Source organism: Lygodium microphyllum, chromosome 7 (genome assembly GCF_053477565.2).
Source record: "Lygodium microphyllum isolate KBCC chromosome 7, Lygodium_microphyllum_v1.1.10, whole genome shotgun sequence".
NCBI lineage: Eukaryota > Viridiplantae > Streptophyta > Polypodiopsida > Schizaeales > Lygodiaceae > Lygodium > Lygodium microphyllum.
Genome location: NC_141141.1, coordinates 30,591,119 through 30,612,333, shown reverse-complemented (window position 1 = coordinate 30,612,333; position 21,215 = coordinate 30,591,119). Strand labels below are relative to the sequence as shown.

Genomic DNA, 21,215 nt, shown 5'->3' with positions numbered 1-21,215 from the left:
TGCACAAGTTATAAATTTCAAATCTATAATTTTTTAGGTATTTGCTAGGAAACAACATAACTTTTATTTGCAAACAAGTCACAGATTACATGTAGTGTTGAGCAGCCGATGAAAAAGACTACTTGGTGTATTGTTGTGCGCTTGTTGTGAAGGGTTGCAAAAGACTTCCTCGCTATTTTGTATCATTTTTGTCATAATGACAAACAAGTATAGAAATCCCATCATTAAGAAGTTGGACAAGAACAACTACCCACCATGGAAGCTCCATGTGACGAACTTCCTTATCAGAAAAGGCCTTTATGAGTTCATTTCAAGTGAAGAAAAGGAGCCGGAGCGGAGTAACCCTGCGAATGTGAATGAATTAAAAGCGTGGAAAGAATGGAATGCAAAGGACAAAAAGGTGATATATTGGCTATCTATAGTCATTAATAATACTATACTGGAACATATCAGCAATGCAAAAACTTCACCTGCAACTTCGATAAATTTTTAAAACATGTTTCTAGTACATACAAAGGCATGGAAGATTTAACTCAAGCAAGAGTTGAATACTTCGAAGAAATAAAAAATGTATGTTAATGAGTATGTTTTGAAGGTGAGGAGTATTGCAAATGCTTTAGTAACAATTGATGCAATACCTAATGATCATGATTTGGTTTCATCTACTTTGGGTGGCCTTAATAATGAGAAGGCTTGAAATTCATTTGTCACTTCTATACATGTACGGAAGCCATTTCCAGATTTTAATGAGTTGGTCTCTCTCATGATTACTGCAGAGATCAAAATACAAGGTAACTCATCTGAAAGAAAATGGTAAACAAGTCTTAGCAATTCGGTGAAATGAAGGTTTCAAGAGGCCGTGGAAACTTTAGAGACAAGGGGAGCTCTAAAGAAAGAGATGAATGGCAAGATAGAGATTTTGGAAATTTTGCTATTATTTGCCATTATTGTGACAAAACAGGTCATATTGCAACCCATTGTTATGGTAACAAGAATGATATGCGCAATAGTAAATGTAGGGACCGATCAGGCATGGAGATCAAGGTAGACAATCGTTACGGCCAGTGATAGACAGAGAGAGTGCGAGAGAGCAAAGTAAAGAGTAAGCACGTTTTCAAGTACAATGACGAGAGTACCTTTACGTTTTTTTAGATAGATATATATATGTAAGTACAAGTGCTAAGGGTGTGTTCACACCCGAGCACATTTAAAAGACACAAGGCCTTTATTCCCAACAACCTCCCACCTAAAGGCAATGTGCCTTAAGAGGATAAAAGAATCAGCTAAGTCTAGGTATGTACAAAGTGGAAATATATATATCTATCCAACTCCCATCATCTGTCGGCAATGAGCAAACCACTCTGTTAAAAGACCCTTCGTAAGAAAGTCTGCAGGGTTATCATCTCTATGCACTTTGACAAGCTCAATGCTCTTCCTGTCAAGGACATCTCTAATGAAGTGGTACTTCACCTGTATGTGCTTTATCTTTGCATGAAAGACAAGATTCCATGCTAGCATTTCAGCACTCTGACTATCACAATAGAGAATAGGTAACTCTGAGATGCCAAGCTCTGCCACCAGACGTGAAAGTCATAAAGCCTCCTTGCATGCCTCAGTGGCAGCCTTATACTCTGCCTCTGTAGTAGACAATGCAATACACTGTTGTAGCCTAGAGATCCAAGAGACTGCTCCTCCTGTGAAAGTAAATGCATACCCAGAAGTGGACTTCCTGCAGTCCGCATGACCAGCATAGTCTCCATCCGTAAAGCCAACAACAGATGCCTTCTGCTTTCCAAAGCAGATGCACAACTCCTTTGTGCCTTTTAGGTATCTCATAATACCTTTCATTGCATCCCAATGCTTCTTGCCAAGGGTTGCGATGTATCTGCTAACCACTCCCACTGCAAAGGCAATGTCAGGACGTGTACCAACCATAGCATACATCAAACTGCCAACAGCTGAAGCATATGGTATCTTGGCCATTTCAGCCTTATCATCACATGTAGGGCTGTCCTCTGTACTAAGTTTCGTATATGGAGGCAATGGAACCCCAATTGTTTTCCCCCCCTCCATATTGAAACGCTGCAAAACTTTGCAGATATAGTCCGGCTGAGATAGATAGAGTAAGCCTTTCGATCTATCTTTGAGTATTCGCATGCCAAGAATGTGATTTGCATCACCAGGATCCTTCATCTCAAAGCTGCCATGAAGACTTTGCTTCAATGAATCCAAAGCATGAGTATCTCTGCCAGCAATCAACATGTCATCAACATACAAAACCAAGACAATCAGGATGTCATCTGTTGCCTTCTTGGTATATAAGCAGTGATCCACTTGACTTCAATGAAAGCCTTGGGACTACATGAATGTATCAAACTTATGATACCATTCTCTTGGTGCTTGTTTCAGCCCATACAAACTCCTTTTAAGTTTACATACCGTTTTTTCTTTCCCTTGTTGAGAAAACCCTTCAGGCTGCTGCATAGATATGTTTTCATGCAGATCACCATGTAAAAACGGAGTCTTTACATCCATCTGTATGAGCTCCATATCCTCAACTGCAACCAAGCCGAAAATGGTTCTCAATGTAGTCAATTACATGCTCGTGCCTGTACCCCTTTGCAACCAATCTTGACTACAGGAGAGAAAATCTCATCAAAGTCACTACTGCGTACCACTTTCCTTTTCTCGGGATCCCACAATCTATACCCCATTTCACCTCATCACCATATCCTAGGAAAATGCATTTACAAGGCTTTGGCTCAAGTTTGCTGCGTTTTTTTTTTTTTACAAATGTGCACAAAAGCCTCGCAACCAAACACTTTCAAATGAGCATATGAAGGTGGCTTGCCCGACTACACTTCTTGGGGAACTCCCCCCTCCCAAAGACCTGTTTGGTGACCGATTAATTAAGTGAACAGTTGTCATAATAGCCTTTGTCCAAAAACCATGGGGTAAAGCAACATGAGACAGCATTGTACGGATCTTATCCTGCATGGTCCGATTCATACGCTCTACAACTCCATTTTGGGGCGGAATATGAGGAGTAGTGAGCTCCCTCTTTATCCCTTTCCTGTCACAAAATGCATGAAAGGCCTTAGACACATATTCCCCATCATTGTCAGAGCAAAGACACTAAAGTGTCCCATCTGTCTGATTTTCAGTCAATGCCAAGAATTTTTTAGACTTGTCAAGCACTTCATCCTTGCTACGAATAGGGTAAACCCATACTTTCCGTATAACATCATCAACAAAGGTGACAAATATTTCTTTCCCCCTACAGATAATTCTGGCATTTGACATACATCCAAATGTACTAACTCTAGAGGAGAAGATTTCAAAGAAAGAGACTTTTTGGGAGACGTCTGTGCATGTTTGCCACAAATATAATGATCACAATGCTCCAAATCAGCATAACGAAGACAAGGCAAGGAACCCAAACGAGAAAGCACTTTCATTCATGTTTGACTCATGTGTCCCAACCGGCCATGCCACAAAGAAACGCTTGGCTGCTCGGTCACGGCAACAACATGGTCAGGCACACTAGATACATGAAGTGGATACAAAGTATCACTGTTGCAACCTCTAGCAATAACCCTAAATCCCTTACAGATCTTCCATTTTCCATCACCAAAGGTGGTATGAAAACCATCATCATCTATCTGCCTTGTGCTAATCAAGCTCTTCTTGAGCTGAGGTACATGCCGTACATGCTGAAGTGTAAAGATAGAGTCATGCTGAAACTGTAACTGCACACTGTCAATACCTGCAATCTCACATGCATAGTTATCCCCAAGATGGACAACACCATGTGGACCCCCTGCATAGGCAGAAAACCACTCACAATGAGGAGTGACATGAAAGGAAGCACCTGATTCGAGAATCCAGGTATGCATGTCATCATCTATATCTGCAAGTAAAGCATGTGCACCAAAGTGTGAAGAGACAAAGAGTACATCACTCCCACTGTCACTGTCATGAGTGACTAGATTCACCTCTTCAATTTTTACACTGCTCTTCTTAGGCTGATTGTCCTTTTTCTCTTCCATATTGTCATCTGTCTTCTTGCCTTTTCCTTTCTCTTTCTTCCATTTGTAGCAGTCACGTTTAAAGTGGCACTTCTTTCCACAATGATGGCATTCAACATCTTTGCCACGTATTTTACTGCGTCTCTTGCCATCATATTTGTCATTTTCCTGTAATCTATCCCTAGTATGCAAAGCACTGGAAGACTTGCTAGATGCATTGTTCTGTCAATTCATCTCTTCCATAAGTAGAGCATTCTCTACATCAGCATACGACAGGATTACATTAGAATTCCTCATAGCAGTCCTAAATGTATCCCAACTCTCTAGTAGAGTGCAAAGCAAAAAAGTAGCCTTAAATTCCTCATCAATCATGAACTTCAAGGCAACCAGCTGGCTGAAAATGAAGATAAACTCACTCAAGTGAGTAGACATTGCTGTAGCTTTTTCCGCCAATACACTTTGCTTGCAGCACTCTTCTGTATATACAGTTCTTTCAGTCTAGTCCATATAGCATATGCAGAATCCAAATCTTCAATGTTGAACAGCAAGGCATCAGAAATCAATAGCTCTAGGGTTAAGCATGCAAGCTCATTCAACTCATCCCAATAGTCCTGTTTTTTTCAAATTTCTACAATTCTTTGATACCAAACCTTAGTTTTTCTAAACAAATGGAGGCTCGGAAGAAGCACATATACAAAGATATTACTAGCATATCAATGATAAGATCTTTGGGCATCAAAGGGGATCCTATCATGGACAATGAGCTTCTGGAGCACGAGCTTATGAACAAGAATATAGTTATCCAGTCTCGTCAAATATAACTTTGAACTATGCTTTCTTTCAAAAAGCTAAGGCAAAATCTAAGAGTGATATCCATCCACGGAGACAACTTGTCACACCCAGTCTTTTGAAAGGTACTACATTTCAAGAGACAATTAAATACTTAACATTGGTTCTATCCACCATGTTGACAAGCACTGTGTTTGGTTCTTGATCACATTACTTCATATAGAATGTCTCATGGATACGTGAAATTTTAAGATGCTTTAATCTTCTTGATCACATTTGATTAAGTTATTAACTAAATATGCAAGGTTATTAGCACATGCGATGCACATGACAGTTATTTCATGGTAGCAGGCCAAGGACCTCGTGGATGCAAAGGGTATCAAAGGTAAAAGTTGTAATAAGTTATATCTGACAAGTCCGAGGTGATACTTGGAGTCAAATTTGGGCCTAGACCAATTTGTTGGCCACTAATCTCACTAGGTGGTAATAGAGACTAGGCATTAATTAATTAATTAATGCTAGTCCCAAGATCAATAACTACTCAAGAAAATTTGGAGAACAAATTGGCCTAGCCTGTTTAATTATTGGCTGGTAAAATCAATTTTTCGAGCGCTAGAATAATTATTAAATTCATTTTTAAAATTAATATTCTGAAAATTAATTAATAAGATGGATAATGCTGAAAAATGGACGTAGACACTTGCCACTTCACAAAAATTACCCATGCAAGTGCAAAAAACGTTGTTAAGGGCTAGTGGAGTCTATTCCAGCCATTATGAGAAAAAGAAGGCTCTTAGAGAGCAAGGAGAGGCTGTTGATGTGATTTGCAGCTACCAAGGATCAGTCCTACAACATGTGACAGCAACTTCGACCCCTCCATAAGCAGGTGATAACAGTCCAACGTCCTTCTAGTGTAGGAAGATGCTAGTGGAGTCTATTGCAACCATTGCGAGAGAAAGGAGACTCGGAGACCTCCATCAGCATGTGACAACAACCCAAGATTCTTCTAGTGCAAATGACAGCAAATATGAGGGGGCAACAATCTTTCTGGTGGTCTTAAGCTATAGGTGACAGCTTCCATGACTGTTTGAGCAAGGCAACAACAATTTTTCAGCATTTCTCACAATGATACTCTGAAATTTCTCTCTCTGCAGCATTCTCTCTCGTCCCCCAGCCATCTCTCAAGTTATCTCAAGATTTTCCAGCAGTTCCAACCATCAAAGAAAGAGATTTCAGTCAATCTCTATTGTAAACCCTAATTTCTGTCGGAAATTAGGGCTAGGTTTAACAACCTCCTCAGGACGCATGCTCAAAATTGAGGGCCTAGGACTCGAATTCCAACAATTGAAATTGAGGAATTTCAGGGAGATTCAAATGACCGGTAAACCAATATCAAATTTGGGGCTGAACTTGTCTTTCAAGGAGCAAACTGAAGGCCAATCCCCAAGTAAACCAAGGGGCAAATTGGTTTGGAGACTTGCTAGTCAGTTTTGATAATAAGAGGCACTTGGAATAGCAGAGGAGACCAAAGGATCTCAGTTATACTCCTTTCATTTGCAATATAAGATGAAGAAATACTGCAAGGGCGCCAATTTTGGGGCCAACAAGGTATCCAATGTCCAAGATTAAAGTGGTAAAGTCTGCATTTTTAGTTTACGTAAATTTTATGCTTGTTGTAATTCAGGTTATTTACCTCCCTATCCGAGGAGGAAGGCCGGTTTCAATATGATCATGTGGTAGTGGGATGCCCTGCACACTGATTAGTTAGAAAGGGAATCATTCTTGTTGACCGATCTATTTGAACTTCTGCATAGAACACAATATAGGCATCTAAAATCTGTAATGGTGAAGGTTTGCTGCACCTCAGTGTTGAACTTACGACATGCTGCTCATTTGGCACAATCAAAAGTTCACAAGATTTTTAAAAGGTCTCAAATTCTATTGTGTTAGAATGTCAGCAACCTCATGCAGAAACTGAAGACCACATGTAATGGTTGTTAGAAATATACCACAATTAGGTAAAAGAAGGATCGGTATACCTGACAAAGATTAGAAAACTGATTGATGTATCTAACAAAAAAAAAACAAAACTTAATCTTGATAGGTGCTTCATGCAACGATAAAACATAAGGCGTTGAAATGACAAACCTGGAAACCACGAAAGGTACGATAGTAAGGATCAAGCATAAGCTCAGCCAATGCAACAATCTGGGTGGTTCTATCCCATCCATCGCTGAAATCAGGTGGAGCATTGATCAGACAATATTTAGACATCATGGAACTCTTAGAACCAGGAGAACAACCAACAGAAAATTCAACAAATTACCAAGGGAGAATGCATAGATATCAACATCTTTCATTTGTAAAACCTTTAAGCCATCTCTTGAATATGCTTAAGATAATACTGTAACTTGATGCAAGCTTGCAAAAAATGAACAGAGGCAGGCTACCATAAAACTATAGGCCTTGATAAAGCAAAACAGAATGCAACACCATGAAGCTACAAATCAGTATTTTTTTTAAAATCAAACTCAGGATCAGAGTAATAGGGCATGATCTGTCTGATCCATCCAGTCTGTGGACTTAGTACCTTACCAACCATACACAAAAAATGTTGGATAAAATCTGGTGTTTCATATGATCATTAAATATATCAGAAATGAAGGCTCAGTCTAGAAAATACTAGTTGTTTCGACATGAGAGTGGCTACCCATGAAATAGTGTCACAAGGCATTACCTATTCAATACTATTACAAACTTTGACTTTGTTGCTTCAAGTAGCTTAAGCAAATCTATTTTGAATTGAAAGCACCCACTTTTAGTTCTGTCAGTTGGATCCACAAAGGACCCCTTCTTCACTCTTCTTTGTTACAATTGTTCAGAATCACACAGAAGTTGTCCTAGACAAATTTAGAGGTCGAAGGTGTGCATATGCAGGCAGTGCAACATTCATTAGAGAATAGATCAGAGAATAGATCAGCGTTACATCAATTCGTATGGTAGAGCTCACATTCCTGTGTTGCTAGTTAAGGTTATGGGGAGGATTTGTATTGCATTTGGGATTAGACCTAGAGTTAAGACACTAAAAATAGGAAAGGAAATAGGAGATGCCAGGACATTTGAAACTGCAGCTATCAGAACTCAAGAAACAGAAAAGGATTGGAAACTACAAATGAGAACTGGTAATGTATTATCCCAACATGGATATTTCAGCAGTCGAAAAGCCTCGGTCCCCCTTCTAAAGGTAACAGATGTCTAACCAGCATATCAATTTTCTAACTGTTTCATAGGGCACTCATATCTGTTTCCCATTCAAACCTGTGGACTACCAGGTTTTTGTATGACACCTATTTTGTCCCTCTTCTCACTAGATATCAACCATTGTTGGTAGCCACTTTGGTCTTAGTCTCACAAAGTGCTACGGATAAAAATCAGTCAATGCCTGTGGACTACCAGGTTTTTGTATGATACCTATTTTGTCCCTCTTCTCCCTAGATATCAACCATTGTTGGTAGCCACTTTGGTCTTAGTGTCACAAAGTGCTACAGATAAACATTAGTCAATACCTCACCCTGTCAGCTACTACTTGTCCTCTACATCTTCTTCACCTCCAGTGCCACCCCAGTCAGCTCTGAGCTGCCTTCCCCTTCCACAGCACAGGACCTCCCAATTCCCTGCCCAAATCATCACGAGACAACTTGCACACAATACATAACACAAGCTATATCCACAAACGAAAGGACTGGACATCACACTGACCTCCCAGCCATAAAGACAAACCGGCTCAACCTTGAGCCTAGGGACTAGAAGCGTTCCATGTCACCGCCACGTCCCAAGCACTAGTGTCCCATATTACAATCCAATGTATAGACACATCAGCCTGCAGACCAAGAGTCCAAGGGTGATAATCACACCATGATGTGCACAATAGGGCCTTGAGTCCTACAAATAGAACTCGTCTGCCCTAACCCTGAAGTGTTCTTAGGGATTTCGCACTAAGTCACTTCATGACCACTATGGCCAATGCTACTACTGCCGATCCAGATGTCCAAGGATGTAACAATCACCCTCCTTGCATATGCATTACCATATCCTCAATCCAACTCAGCCACAATTATCCACTTCACCTTGTTTAGTACCTGCCATCCCACACTACACCTCAGAGACCTTAGTCTTGTTTGTTTAGTATACTTGCACTAGGAAGGTCTAGGTTTGAGATATGGAACACATTCCAAAACACCTCACATAGAAAAAGTTCATCATAAGTATGGGGTAGTTTGACAACCAACTAAAAGGCTCACCACAAGGCAGCTGAATGTTTCCATCTTACATGCAAGGTCACAAGCATGAAAATTCATAGTCTTAAAAGAAAAGTGTGTCTAACTCCAAAGGGCCCACCTTCTTCCCTCCCCCTCTACCTGACTAAATCTGAAATTGTCAATACATAGGCCTGCTACAGTAACACATAAGCCAATTCCTTGCACTGAGGATAGTCTTTATATGGCAATAGCTGCTCGTTTGTGTCGACTTTCATGAATTTGAAATAGTATCTGTAAAACAGTGTGAATCACAAGATGGATTACTGTAACCTTTCAACTTAGGCATTCCATGTTCAGTTCTGATAGGCAACTACTATCATGGCATATGTACAAACATTTGGAGATTCGTCTTAAAAGTTCTACAGCTATTTTTAAGAGATCTGAAGGAGGGATGGAGGGCTGCACTTTCTCCACAAGGTTGACACCAGATTGCCAGCAATTACTAAAGCATATCACTAGTCACCTAGATGTTCAAACAGGCATAACTCTTTTGGAACCAAAACCCTTGATGGGAACCAATATTACCCTCAACCTTTGGCACTTTGTATTGACAAAGCACACTTCTTAACACTGATTGGGAGAAGTGTTTCACATTCAGGAAAATGAGCTTTCTTTTTCACAAGATGGAGATTGGGCTTTTGAATGCATCATAAACTCAATTGGAGAACATCTTCCACCTGCATGATGACATCATGGATGTTCTATCTTCACTTGCTCTTTTGGGAATTCCTCCCACACACACATCATATTTTTGTTGTTGCAGAACTCAAGTCCAGGATGTATCATACAAGGAAACCTCTTCCCAAACAGATTAAGGGTTTCACTATGCCCTTTGTACTAGATTATAGATATTTGGGTTCCCCTTCAATTCTACAATGCTTTGTCCTCTTTCATTTGTTCAGTTCTGATTATGGTCCAACTTATTTGACAATTAGCTAAAGTATTCAACCAACCAGCACAAGTCTCTTAACATTCTTTTAATGTCTCAGTTTTATTCAAATTACAAAACATATCATTGAATCTTTCTTCTGAAGGGATAGTAAAATGTGTTGGGTTTTACTCACGCCTACGCTCACAGAGGAGTGTCGGTGATCTCCAATCGGACACTTGGGCACTTTTTACTCTCCGTAAGAGAGTTTTTTTCCCAGATTTATTCCCTTTATTTTATGTGCCTATGTTACACAGTTTCGGGCACTTATCATGTTTCACACACTTCCGGTGTGAACACCCTCTTACAACCCTAAGGTTTCAAGGTTGTACTTTGTACTTGCATCTTACACTTCAGTCTATCGCGTTGGGTGTCATGCTTTCACTCTCCCCACTATCTACTTCACTCTCAGCTGAGATTTCATCCACTCCTGTTCTCACAGTTGGTATCAGAGCTTAGTTCAGCTCACTCTTCTCTCCCTGTGCTCTGCAACCAGCAGCAGGGTCCAGCACTGCTGCTCTAGCCTCAACCTTCAGGAGTCCCCGTCAGTTGCCTCGCACTGTACCCTGGTACCAGTCACCTACAGTCTGCAACAAGTGCCCCACCTGCAGCAGAAATGCTGCCCCAGCCAGTGTTTGTGCTAGCATCAGCATTCTGCAGCTGAGCCCTGCGTCAGCTGCCCCGCCTCATCTTGTTCTTGCGCCCACCTATCCCTCTGCCATGCACCAACTGTGTCCGCCCGTTAGCAAGTCCAGGCCTGCCCGTAAGCCACCAGCGCTGCCTGATAAGGGCTGCCCCAACCAGCGCCACCTGACAAGCACTGCCTCAGTCAGCGCCCCCCTGCGATCTGGACGCCACCTTGCACTCCTGCGACCTGCGACAGTGCGCTCTACCTAGCAACTGCGCCCACCCTGCACTCCTATCTTTGGTGCACTCCTGTGACCTCGATGCCGCCCCCTGCGCCTGTCTGCCCTCAGCTAATGTGGCTGCGACCTGCCTGTCAAAACCTCTATCCTCGGCGTAGGCCTCCAGCACGCCACAAGCCTCCACATTCACCTCCAGTTGTTGCTGAGAATCGAAGGTACAAGTTTTTTTATTATTTTTTATTTCAGATTCATTTCTGGGGAAGGGGCTTTTGCCCGGGCAAGCACAATCAGTCTCAATACGTATCTACAGTCTAGGACACGATTATTGCAGAAATTCCTTGGCAAATAAGTCTGGAAATTTTGGGGCTTTTGGGTTTTGTGAAGACATTGGTACATGCAATACAGTTTCAGTCTGAAATAGACTGTTTTTGAGCATTTTGGGGCAAGAAGTTTTGGGGCTTTTACTTCGACAGTGTTGCTGAGCATTTATTGCACCTTGGACTGCGTGCATTACAGACAGTTTTGACAGAGTGTGCTTCAGTTCGCTAATTACAGCAAATTACTTGCTGTAATTTCTGGAAATTTTGAGATTTCCACGATGGTCCAACTTGGGACATTGCTCTTTTGCTCTCTGAACAGCCTTGTTTATCATGGCAAATCAGGGAGGTGATGTATTTCCTTATGTATTCAAGGAGGATAGGTTGCATGGTAACAACTATTCACTTTGGTCCTTCATGATGAAGAATGCGGTGACTGCGAAGAATCTTTGAGAATATGTCACCGGTGAAGAAGTTAGGCCCGGAGTTGTGTCTCTTACTACTCCTCCAAGAGGACGTGGACAACGGGCAACTCAGCCAGTTCAGCCTGCTCCAGCTCAGCCACTTCCCCAAAGATCAGCAACACAGAAGGCATGTGATGCACGGGATGCACAGGCCTTGTCGCTGATTGCATTCGCAGTTCAACGGTCTATCATCCCTCACATTCAATCTACAGCTTCTTCACGAGTAGCTTGACGATAGCTTGGCTGACCTTGGAGCAAATGTTTGCTGGTAAGAATGAGACCCGCATCTTTTTCTTAAAGAAAGAGCTTGAGACAGTAAAGACGGATGAGGGTGATTCTATGCAGGATCACCTAAATAAAATTTAGGACTTGCGTGAGCAGCTTATGAATGTTGATGAGTATTACTCAAATGCACAAATGATATCTACTACATTGAATTCATTGCCGCCCTCATACTTGGCCTTTCATACGGCCTTGAACCTCACCATGAGGATAGCCCCACAACGACTTACTTTCCTTCAACTGGTCAATTGGCTCTTAGAGGAGGAGCAGACAAGAAGAAACACTGGTGTGGATGTTGTAGCCTCTGAGCAGGCTATTATGGCACAACAGAAGGGCAAGAGCAGCCAAGCAAAGAATGCTCCGCAGAGCTCTGGGACTTCACGCACTTCACAGGGCAATAAGAAACAAGGGGGCACACAAGCCAAGAAGGGCAAATGCCATTATTGCAAGAAGCCAGGCCACTAGATCACTGAGTGTAGAAAACGCATAGCCAAGGAGAAGGAGTCAAGGATGTCTATTTCTGATGCACCTTCCATTGCTACTGAGTCAGCCTCATTTGTTGTAGACAGGGACTATTGTTTTTATACATGCAGTTATAACTCTTCTTGGGCTGATAGAGCATTTAGCTCTATTGAGGATGCAGGCATATGATTTTCTGACAGTGGTGCATCTAGGCACATCACATCTCACAGAGATTTGTTTGCTTCTTGTTATGACAGAGAGCGCGAGGATCGAGACACAAAATGCTTTTCTCGCAGCACACACACACACACACACACACAGAAAGAATGAAAGCAAGAAAGTTATATTAACGTCTACGAAAGGCCAAAGTGGCCTATGACACCAAAACGTTACATACAAAATGTCTAGGAAACTTTCCATGTCCCAGTCGGCTGGGTACAATTCATATGTGTTCCAAGTATGGTGTGGAACTGCTCATGGATCTTGGTCATCCTAAAATGTCCCGCCTGGGTCTATCTAACATCGAGAGGCTAAATCAGCGGGACAGGGCCCTCCGGTGGCAGCATAGTATCCCTTGTATCCTCGACATGAGCCTCCTACCGGGGCAGGGGCCGGTTGGGAGTGGACGTTGGGCTTTGCTTCTTGTCATGGCTAGGGCTAGCATGATCCCCCGCGTCCAGGAGGTCACTAGGGCTCGTGGGGGCTCAGGGGTGGGGATGGTAGTTGGCTCTCGGTAGAATTCTGTGAGCAGGTGTTGAGCGGCTCCCTGCTTTTCTCCGAGGTCCGGAGGAGATGGTCTTTATGGCGGCGTATTTCTAGTAGGAAGAGCCCAAGGCATCTCTGGTCCTTGAAATCCATCACTCTGGAGAGTGGCCCAAATCCTTCTCTGAACAGGCAGTGGAGGCATCCCCGGATCTCGTAGTACGCTAGGCACCTGCATATGTAGTGTTCTTCTGTCTCCGACTCGAGCTAGCAGATTTAGTAGATCCGATCTTCTAGGGGAAGAGGGTAGCCCCCGAATCTACATATCTCGACCCATAGCTGGTGTGAAGATATACGAAACTGTCCAATGGCGCTTTTGACTCCATGGAACAAGTGTGCGTCCATGTAGCTTGGGAGGGTAATGAAGCCGTCCGGAAATATGTGCAAGTCTTCTTTGTCCCTAGTTCTTCTATAGGGGTCACCCATGCCTTGGCCATGTAGCTGAATAATCTCCATTCTAATCATACGGTTCACCTCTTCTATAGAAGAGAGTGAGTCAGTGAGTCAGTGAGTGAGTATGCAGTATGGAGTGAGAATCAAAGATAAAGATGCGGAATATTCTTCGATACAATGACTAGTGTACCTCTTTAGGTTTTAGATAGATATATATGAAAGTACAAATGTACTAAGGGTGTGTTCACACCCACGCACATATAAAAGGCACGATGCCCCTTTATTCCCAACAAGCTCCCACCTAAAGGCAATGTGCCTTAAGAGGAGAAAAGAATCAAGTAAGTCTAGGTATGTATAAAGCTGAAATACATATACCTATCCAACTCCCATCATCTGTACGCAATGAGCAAACCGCTCTACTTGAAGACCCTTCCTAAGAAGATCTGCAAGATTATCATTTGGATGCACTTTGACAAGCTCAACGCTCTTGCTGTTAAGTACATCTCTAATGAAGTGATACTTCACATGTATGTGCTTTGTCTCTGCATGAAAGACGGGATTCCGTGCTAGCATAATAGCACTCTGACTATCACGATGGATAACAGGTAACTCTGTAATGCCAAGCTCTCCCACCAGACGTGAAAGCCGTAAAGCCTCCTTGCATGCCTCAGTGGCAGCAACATACTCTGCATCTGTAGTAGACAATGCAATACACTTTTGTAGCCTGGAGATCCAACAGACTACTCCTCCTGTGAAGGTAAACACATACCCAGAAGTGGACTTTTTGTAATCCGCATGACCAGCATAATCTACATCCGTAAAGCCAATGACAAATGTCTTCTACTTTCAAAGCAGATGCACAAATCCTTTCTACCTTTCGGGTATCTCATAATACCTTTCACTGCTTCCCAATGCTTTTTACCAAGGTTCTCCATGTATCTGCTAACTATTCCCACTACAAAGGCAATGTCAGGACGTGTAGCAACAATAGTATACATCAAACTGCCAATAGCTCAAGCATATGGTAACTTGGCCATTTCAGCCTTCTCATCACAGATATAGAGCTGTCCTTTGTACTAAGTTTCACATATGGAGGCAATGGAACCACAATTGTTTTCTTTTTTTTTCCAACGAAGATGTGGCTCATTATATTACTCAAAAAAACTCATTACAACATAGACTAGCTGGAGCTGATGCAAAGTCACAAATACATCATGTATACAAGCCTCTCAAGGCAATCTAGGGGGGATGGGAGCAAGAAGCCATTGAGCGGAGGGGGGAGGGGGCAGGCAACGGGGGAGGGGGGGGTGTAAGGGCTTTGTAGCTATACCATGCCGTTGCTACCGAATGCACCTATGTAGGGAGTAATAGTGACTCAAAGCCCTGCCTTGTTTCCACTCTACGTGTAATTCCCTATACCTAGTGGTGAAGCCTCTAATGTTTGGCGTCACGAGGGTGTAGTCCTGGGATGTGTCTATGTTGTCCCGCTTTTGGATTGAATAATACAAGAGTATACCTTGAGCTCATATATCGTGTTACCTTTCTGTGCCGTGTTGAGTGCGTAACGAGAGCAGGTTTATCACACTTGGTATCAGAGCCACTCTTGCTCAGAGTGAAGGAGTACTCACGGAAGCAGGAGGAAAGATCTAGTGCCCCGAAGAGATCAAAGTCGTAACGAACCATAGCGCGACGCCCCGCGTCATGTCGCCCCACGTCGCATCACCCCACGTCGCATCGTCCCACGTCGCGACGCCCCCCGATGCGTCACCCGACGTGACGCCCCAACATCAACATCCCATCGTCTGAAGACGTGACGCGGCCTCCACACGGCATGACCCACACCATCACAGGCGAAACGCGGCTTCCCCGCGTCGACAGCACCACCAACCACACGGAGGACGAAAGAAAGAAAGTCACCCTCCCAACAATGGAGGAGAGGAAGAAGAGTAGAGGGCAAGAATGGAGAGTGGCCCGAGAGGAGAAGGTGGCCGGACTAAAAAGACAATTAGATAGTATGTCAGGCATGTTGGAGTCAATATGGAGGAACATGCAGATGAAGGAAGAGGAGCAAGAAAGGAGGAAAAAACTAGAAGTTGAGCAGGGCTATAGAGAATGGGTGATATAACAACAAGAAGAGGAGAAAAGACACAGAATGCAAGAGGAGATGGATAGAATGGATAGAGAGGAGACATCTAGGAGGGCGCAAGATACAAGGAAGGAGAAGGCGAAAGTAGTAGAATTAGGAAGCAAAAAGAAAGACAAGAGAAGGAGAAACAGCACCATCCGTAAAGAGAAGGAAGATAGTGATAGTTCAGAAGATGATAATGGAAAATTCAAGATGCCCCAACCAGCCAAGTACAAGGGAGAGAGAGATAGGTTGGTTCTGAAGAAATGGATCACAGAGGTAGACAGGTACTTGAATTATTCACGAATAACCGAAGACAGGAAGGCGGAGGTGGCAGTCATTTACTTGGAGGAGGACACTGCCAGTTGGTACCTGCTGGAACAAGAGCAGGGCCACACCATCTTTTCGTGGGAAGAACTCGAGGAAGAATTGAAGGACTACTTCATTTCAAAGATGGAAAAATTCAAAGTGAGAGATGAATGGAGGAACCTCAAGCAAACACAGGGAAAGATGAAAGAATATGTCAGCAACTATAGGCAGATCATGCTGCAGCTACCAAACATGGATACAGACACTAAGCTACATGGATTTTTGTTTGGGATGCAAGAATGGGCTAGAAGAGATGTGGAGAGACAGGAGCCAACAAGCTTAGCAGAAGCCATGAGAATGGCCGAAAGACTAGTGGACCTGGAAGGCAAAAGAACAGCACAAGGAAATCAAAACAGGTTCAACAACAATTTCAACACCACCTTCAGCAACAACTCATGGAATCAAAGGCCCAGTGCTCCTAGAGGGGCATTCACAGACACAAGGAGCCTAAACACAACCACCACCACAGCTGTGCCACAAACCGCTTTAGTACCAAGAGGAGCAGCAGGAAGATGGGGAAACAATCACTACAGGCCAACCCCTAGCACATCGTATGGGCACGCAGGATCAAATACATCATGGTGGAGACCCCCAGGCCCATCCGTCGGAATCAGATGCTTCAAATGCGAGGGTCCACACTACCAAAACAGATGCCCAATAGAAGATACAGCTTCATCAAGTGGATCAAGGTGAATGCAACTAGTGCATATGGAGAAGAAGATCCACAACCACCGCATATCCAGGAAATCCCAAATGGCAGTGAGGAAAGCATGGACCACCCAAGGGTAGGGTCAGTTAGCGCCCAACCCCAATGCATGGCAGCCAGAGTAGCGGCAGTCCACCATCTATACATTAAAGGCCGAGTGGGCGAAGGAAACCAACCTATCATGGTGGACACAGGAGCAACACACAACTTCATGACACCAGGGTGTGCAGCAAAATATGGATTAAAACTATCGAAGGCCCCAGAAGGATTAACAGTAGCATTCGCACAAGGACAAGCAAAGGAAGTAAAACAAGTCTTTGCAGTCCAAGTGGAAGCCGAAAGGTGGAAAGCAAAACTCAACTTCTTAGTAATCCCCATGGATGATTTTGAAGTGATATTGGGCTTGGAATTCTATGACAAGTATGTCATTGCAATGTTTGGTAAAGGTGTGAATGAAATGATGCTAGATATGCAAGGAGAAGACGTCAGAGTACCATGTAAAAGAATGCAACTGCCTGCCAGGACCCCAATCAAAGTGCAAATGAAGGAGAATAAGCCAAGAGTATCATACCAAACAGTGAAACCAACTACAACCCAAGGGGCCAGACCCAAAATGCACCGGTCCAAGGGACCGTTATCAGGCCACGCATCATGACATGCAGTGCCAAGCAGGTCGAAAAATCAATCAAACAAGGAGATATGGTCTATCTGTGTATGATCCGACCAATTGAAGAACAAGAAAATGGCAAGAAACCCAAACAAGAGAATAGGAACACAGAGGTGACAGAAATACTTGAAGAATTCAAAGATGTAATGCCAGCCGAGCTACCCAAGGGTCTACCACCCAGGCGAGATGTGGATCACAAAATTGAGCTGATCCCAGGGTCTACTCCACCGGCCCGAGCTCCCTATCGCATTAACCACACTGAATTCATGGAATTGAAGAAGCAACTACACGAACTAAAAGAACAAGGATTCATTCGCCCTAGCAAATCCCCCTTTGGTGCCCCAGTGTTATTTGTAAAGAAGAAGGATGGGGAACTTAGACTTTATGTAGATTATAGGGCCCTTAACAAAATCACCATTAAAAACAAATATCCCATGCCCCTAGTGGAACGCCTCTTAGATAGACTGCACGGGGCCAAGTACTTCCGCCGTATTGATCTTAGTTCAGGATACCACCAAATCCGCATAGCCGAAGAAGATATCCCAAAAATAGCCTTCCGTACCCAATATGGTAGTTTTGAGTGGTTAGTATTAGGATTCGGCCTAAGCAATGGGCCAGGCACATTTTGTGGCCTCATGGATGAAATCTTTAGACCGGAGATAGATATCTTTGTCATTATCTACATAGATGACCTCCTAGTCTACAGCAAGACCCTAGAAGAGCACAAGCAGCACTTACGCCGAGTTTTTGAGAAACTGCGGTAGCATCAGTTATATGCCAAGCCGGAAAAATGTGAGTTCGCACTGAAAGAGTTGCAGTTCTTAGGCTTTATTGTAGGAGCAAATGGAATCAAAGTGGACCCTAAGAAAGTGGAAGCTGTCCAAAGACGGCCTGTACTGGAAACTATAAGAGAAGTGCGGGAGTTCCTCGGCTTCACAGTATTTTGTCAGAGGTTCATCAAAGATTACAGCCTCATCACTGCCCCCCTCTCCCACCTCACCAAAGAAGATCACTCTTTTACATGGGGGAATGCGCAACACGAAGCCTTTGAGCAAATGAAGAAGTGCATGAGCCAAATTCCCGTCCTAAGGGTGCGGAATTTCACCAAACCCTTTGAAATCTCTACAGATACATCTGACTACGACATAGGAGGTGTACCGGTACAAGAAGGTCACCCCATTGCTTATGACTCAAAGAAATTTACCGATGTTGAAACAAGGTGGAGCACACATGAGAAGGAAATGTTGGCAGTCATCCACTGCCTTAGAAAATGAAAAAACTATATTCAAGACAAGCATACAATAGTCTTCGCAGACGATATCTCTCTCAAATACTTCCAATCTCAACCCAAGTTATCGGCAAAGCAAGCCCGCTGGCTAGACTTCCTAGCCAAGTTCGACCTGGAGATTAAGCACAAGCCCGGCTTCACTAACAAGATAACAGATGCCTTGAGCCGGAAAGCTGAACTGAAAGCTGTCAATGTGGTCAGCAGCAACTTCATAGAACTCGTCAAAGAGGCCCTAGATCAAGACCAAGAAATGCACAAGATAATCAAAGATGTGGAAGTAGAGAAGACCCCACATGGAATGTACACCTTAGAGGAGGGTATCCTATTTTTAGGCAAGAGATTGTATATCCCCAACAATGTGGAGTTGAAGAAACTCATCCTGCATGAGATACATGATGGCAAGATTGGAGGCCACAAAGGGCAAAGCAAAACCTTGAAGGCCCTTAGGAAGCAGTTTTGGCCGAATATGAAGGAGGAAGTGATGGATTACATCAAAACTTGCCCCACTTGCCAAATGCTCAAAGCACCACGATCAAGACCAGCAGGTCTACTACAACCATTACCGGTACCCAACCGCCCATGGGACGTCATCAGCATGGACTTCATTGTGGAACTACCCGAGTCCCATGGATACACAATCATCTTTGTAGTGGTGGACTATTTTTCCAAACAGGCTCACTTCATCCCAGCCAAACCACCACTGAATGCCAAGGAAGTAGCACGCCTCTTCTTCACACATGTATTCAAACTTCATGGCTTACCACTGGCCATTGTATCAGATAGAGATGGAAGATTCATGAGCGACATGTGGAAGGAACTTTTCAAGACCCTGGAAACACAACTGAGATTCATCATCCTTCCACCCAGAGACAGATGGACAGACAGAACGAGTCAACCAAGGCATCGAAGATTATCTCCAGAGCTATGCCCGAGTGGACCAAAAAGATTGGGCCTTGTACCTTGATGTCTTGGAATTCCACTATAATAGCTCCATCCACTCGGCAACGGGGTACACCCCCTTCGAGTTAGCCACAGGAAAAGAAGTCATTAACCCACTGGCCTTAGCATCCGGAGCAGCCAAAGCGGAAGATCAAGATGCAGAAGAATTCTTGAAGAAATGGAGAGACCGCAATGCAGCAGCTAAGCAAAGCCTCGAGCAGAGCAAGATCACCATGACAGAGCAAGCAAACAAGAAGAGAAAGGCTATACTATTCGCCAAAGGAGACATGGTCCTAGTTAGCTCCAAGAACATGTCACTTCCCAAAAACATGACCCCCAAGTTCAATCACCGATACTATGGATCCTACCAAATCACTCAAGTGCTGAACAAAGTCACCTACAAACTGGACCTGCCAGACAGTGTTTGTGTTCATAATGCATTTCATGCTCGTCTTCTGCGCATGTTCTATCCAGACAACCAATGGGGACGGCGCGTACCAATGCTCCATTTCAATGGTCCCTTCGAAGTAGAAGCATTTCTCCAACGGCGGGAACAAAGAGGCTTCCCCGAATACCTCACCAAGTGGCGCGGGCGTCCACTCAAGGAGGCCACTTGGATCTCAAAAGCGGAGGCCCGCGAACGAGGAAAGGATGCCTTGGCCCTTTGGCTCAAGGAGAACCCCCCTGCCCCTTCCAACAACCCTTGAGCCTCTCCAAAAAAACAAAAATAAGGCGGTTCTCAATCATAGACCCCAAACATGCCTCCACTCCTCAAATGTAATCGAGTCGAGGGTGGACCCGCATGGTAACAATCATCAATAACTCCAAAAAACAAAACCCCAACTTTCCAGTTTAGATAGGTAGACACTAACTAGCTTGCTAGAAAAGGCTGTGTTAAGACCCCCAAGTCCTAGTGTGGCAGACATTGACCAGTCTAATAGTATAGACTGTGTTAAGACCCCGCGGTCCCCTTAGACCGGCAGACACTGACCAGCTTGCTAGGAAAAGCTGTGTTAAGACCCCGGATGAGTCAAATAACAAACGCTACCCTTAGATTGCTGAGGACAGCAATCCAGCAAGCGGGGGTGAGTGTAAGGGCTTTGTAGCTATACCATGTCATTGCTACCGGATGCACCTATATAGGGAGTAGCAGTGACTCAAAGCCCTGCCTTGTTTTCACTCTACATGTGATTCCCTATACCCAATGGTGAAACCTCATATATCGTGTTACCTTTCTATGCCGTGTTGAGTGCGTAAGGAGTGCAGGTTTATCACGGAGGGGGCGGGGGGGGGGGGGGCCGGGGGGCCGGGGGGGGAGGGGGGAAGGGGGGGGGAAGCGGTGTTGCAAGCTTGGGCTGCCTGCGTGCATCACGAAAAACACGTCCTGGCCGCCCCAAGTACGCATGAAGTGACAATGGAGCTCCTGACCAGCCCTGGACTCGCCCTATACCTAGTCCCATTGGCCGTGGAGGGAGTAGATGATGGAGGTCCAGAGCTCTGCTAAGGTCGCC

General features: G+C 43.9%; 1 protein-coding gene across 3 annotated transcripts in view; it reads right to left on the bottom strand.

Moving 5' to 3' along the window:
- LOC148033315 (phosphatidylinositol-3-phosphatase myotubularin-1-like) overlaps positions 1-21,215 on the bottom strand; it is a 244,047-nt gene that overhangs the window by 96,911 nt on the left and 125,921 nt on the right. For all 3 annotated transcript variants that reach the window (XM_087681221.1, XM_087681219.1, XM_087681218.1), the window contains exon 15: positions 6,966-7,050. In XM_087681221.1, coding sequence (XP_087537347.1) covers positions 6,966-7,050 — 85 coding nt within the window. The remainder of the gene's footprint in view (positions 1-6,965; positions 7,051-21,215) is intronic.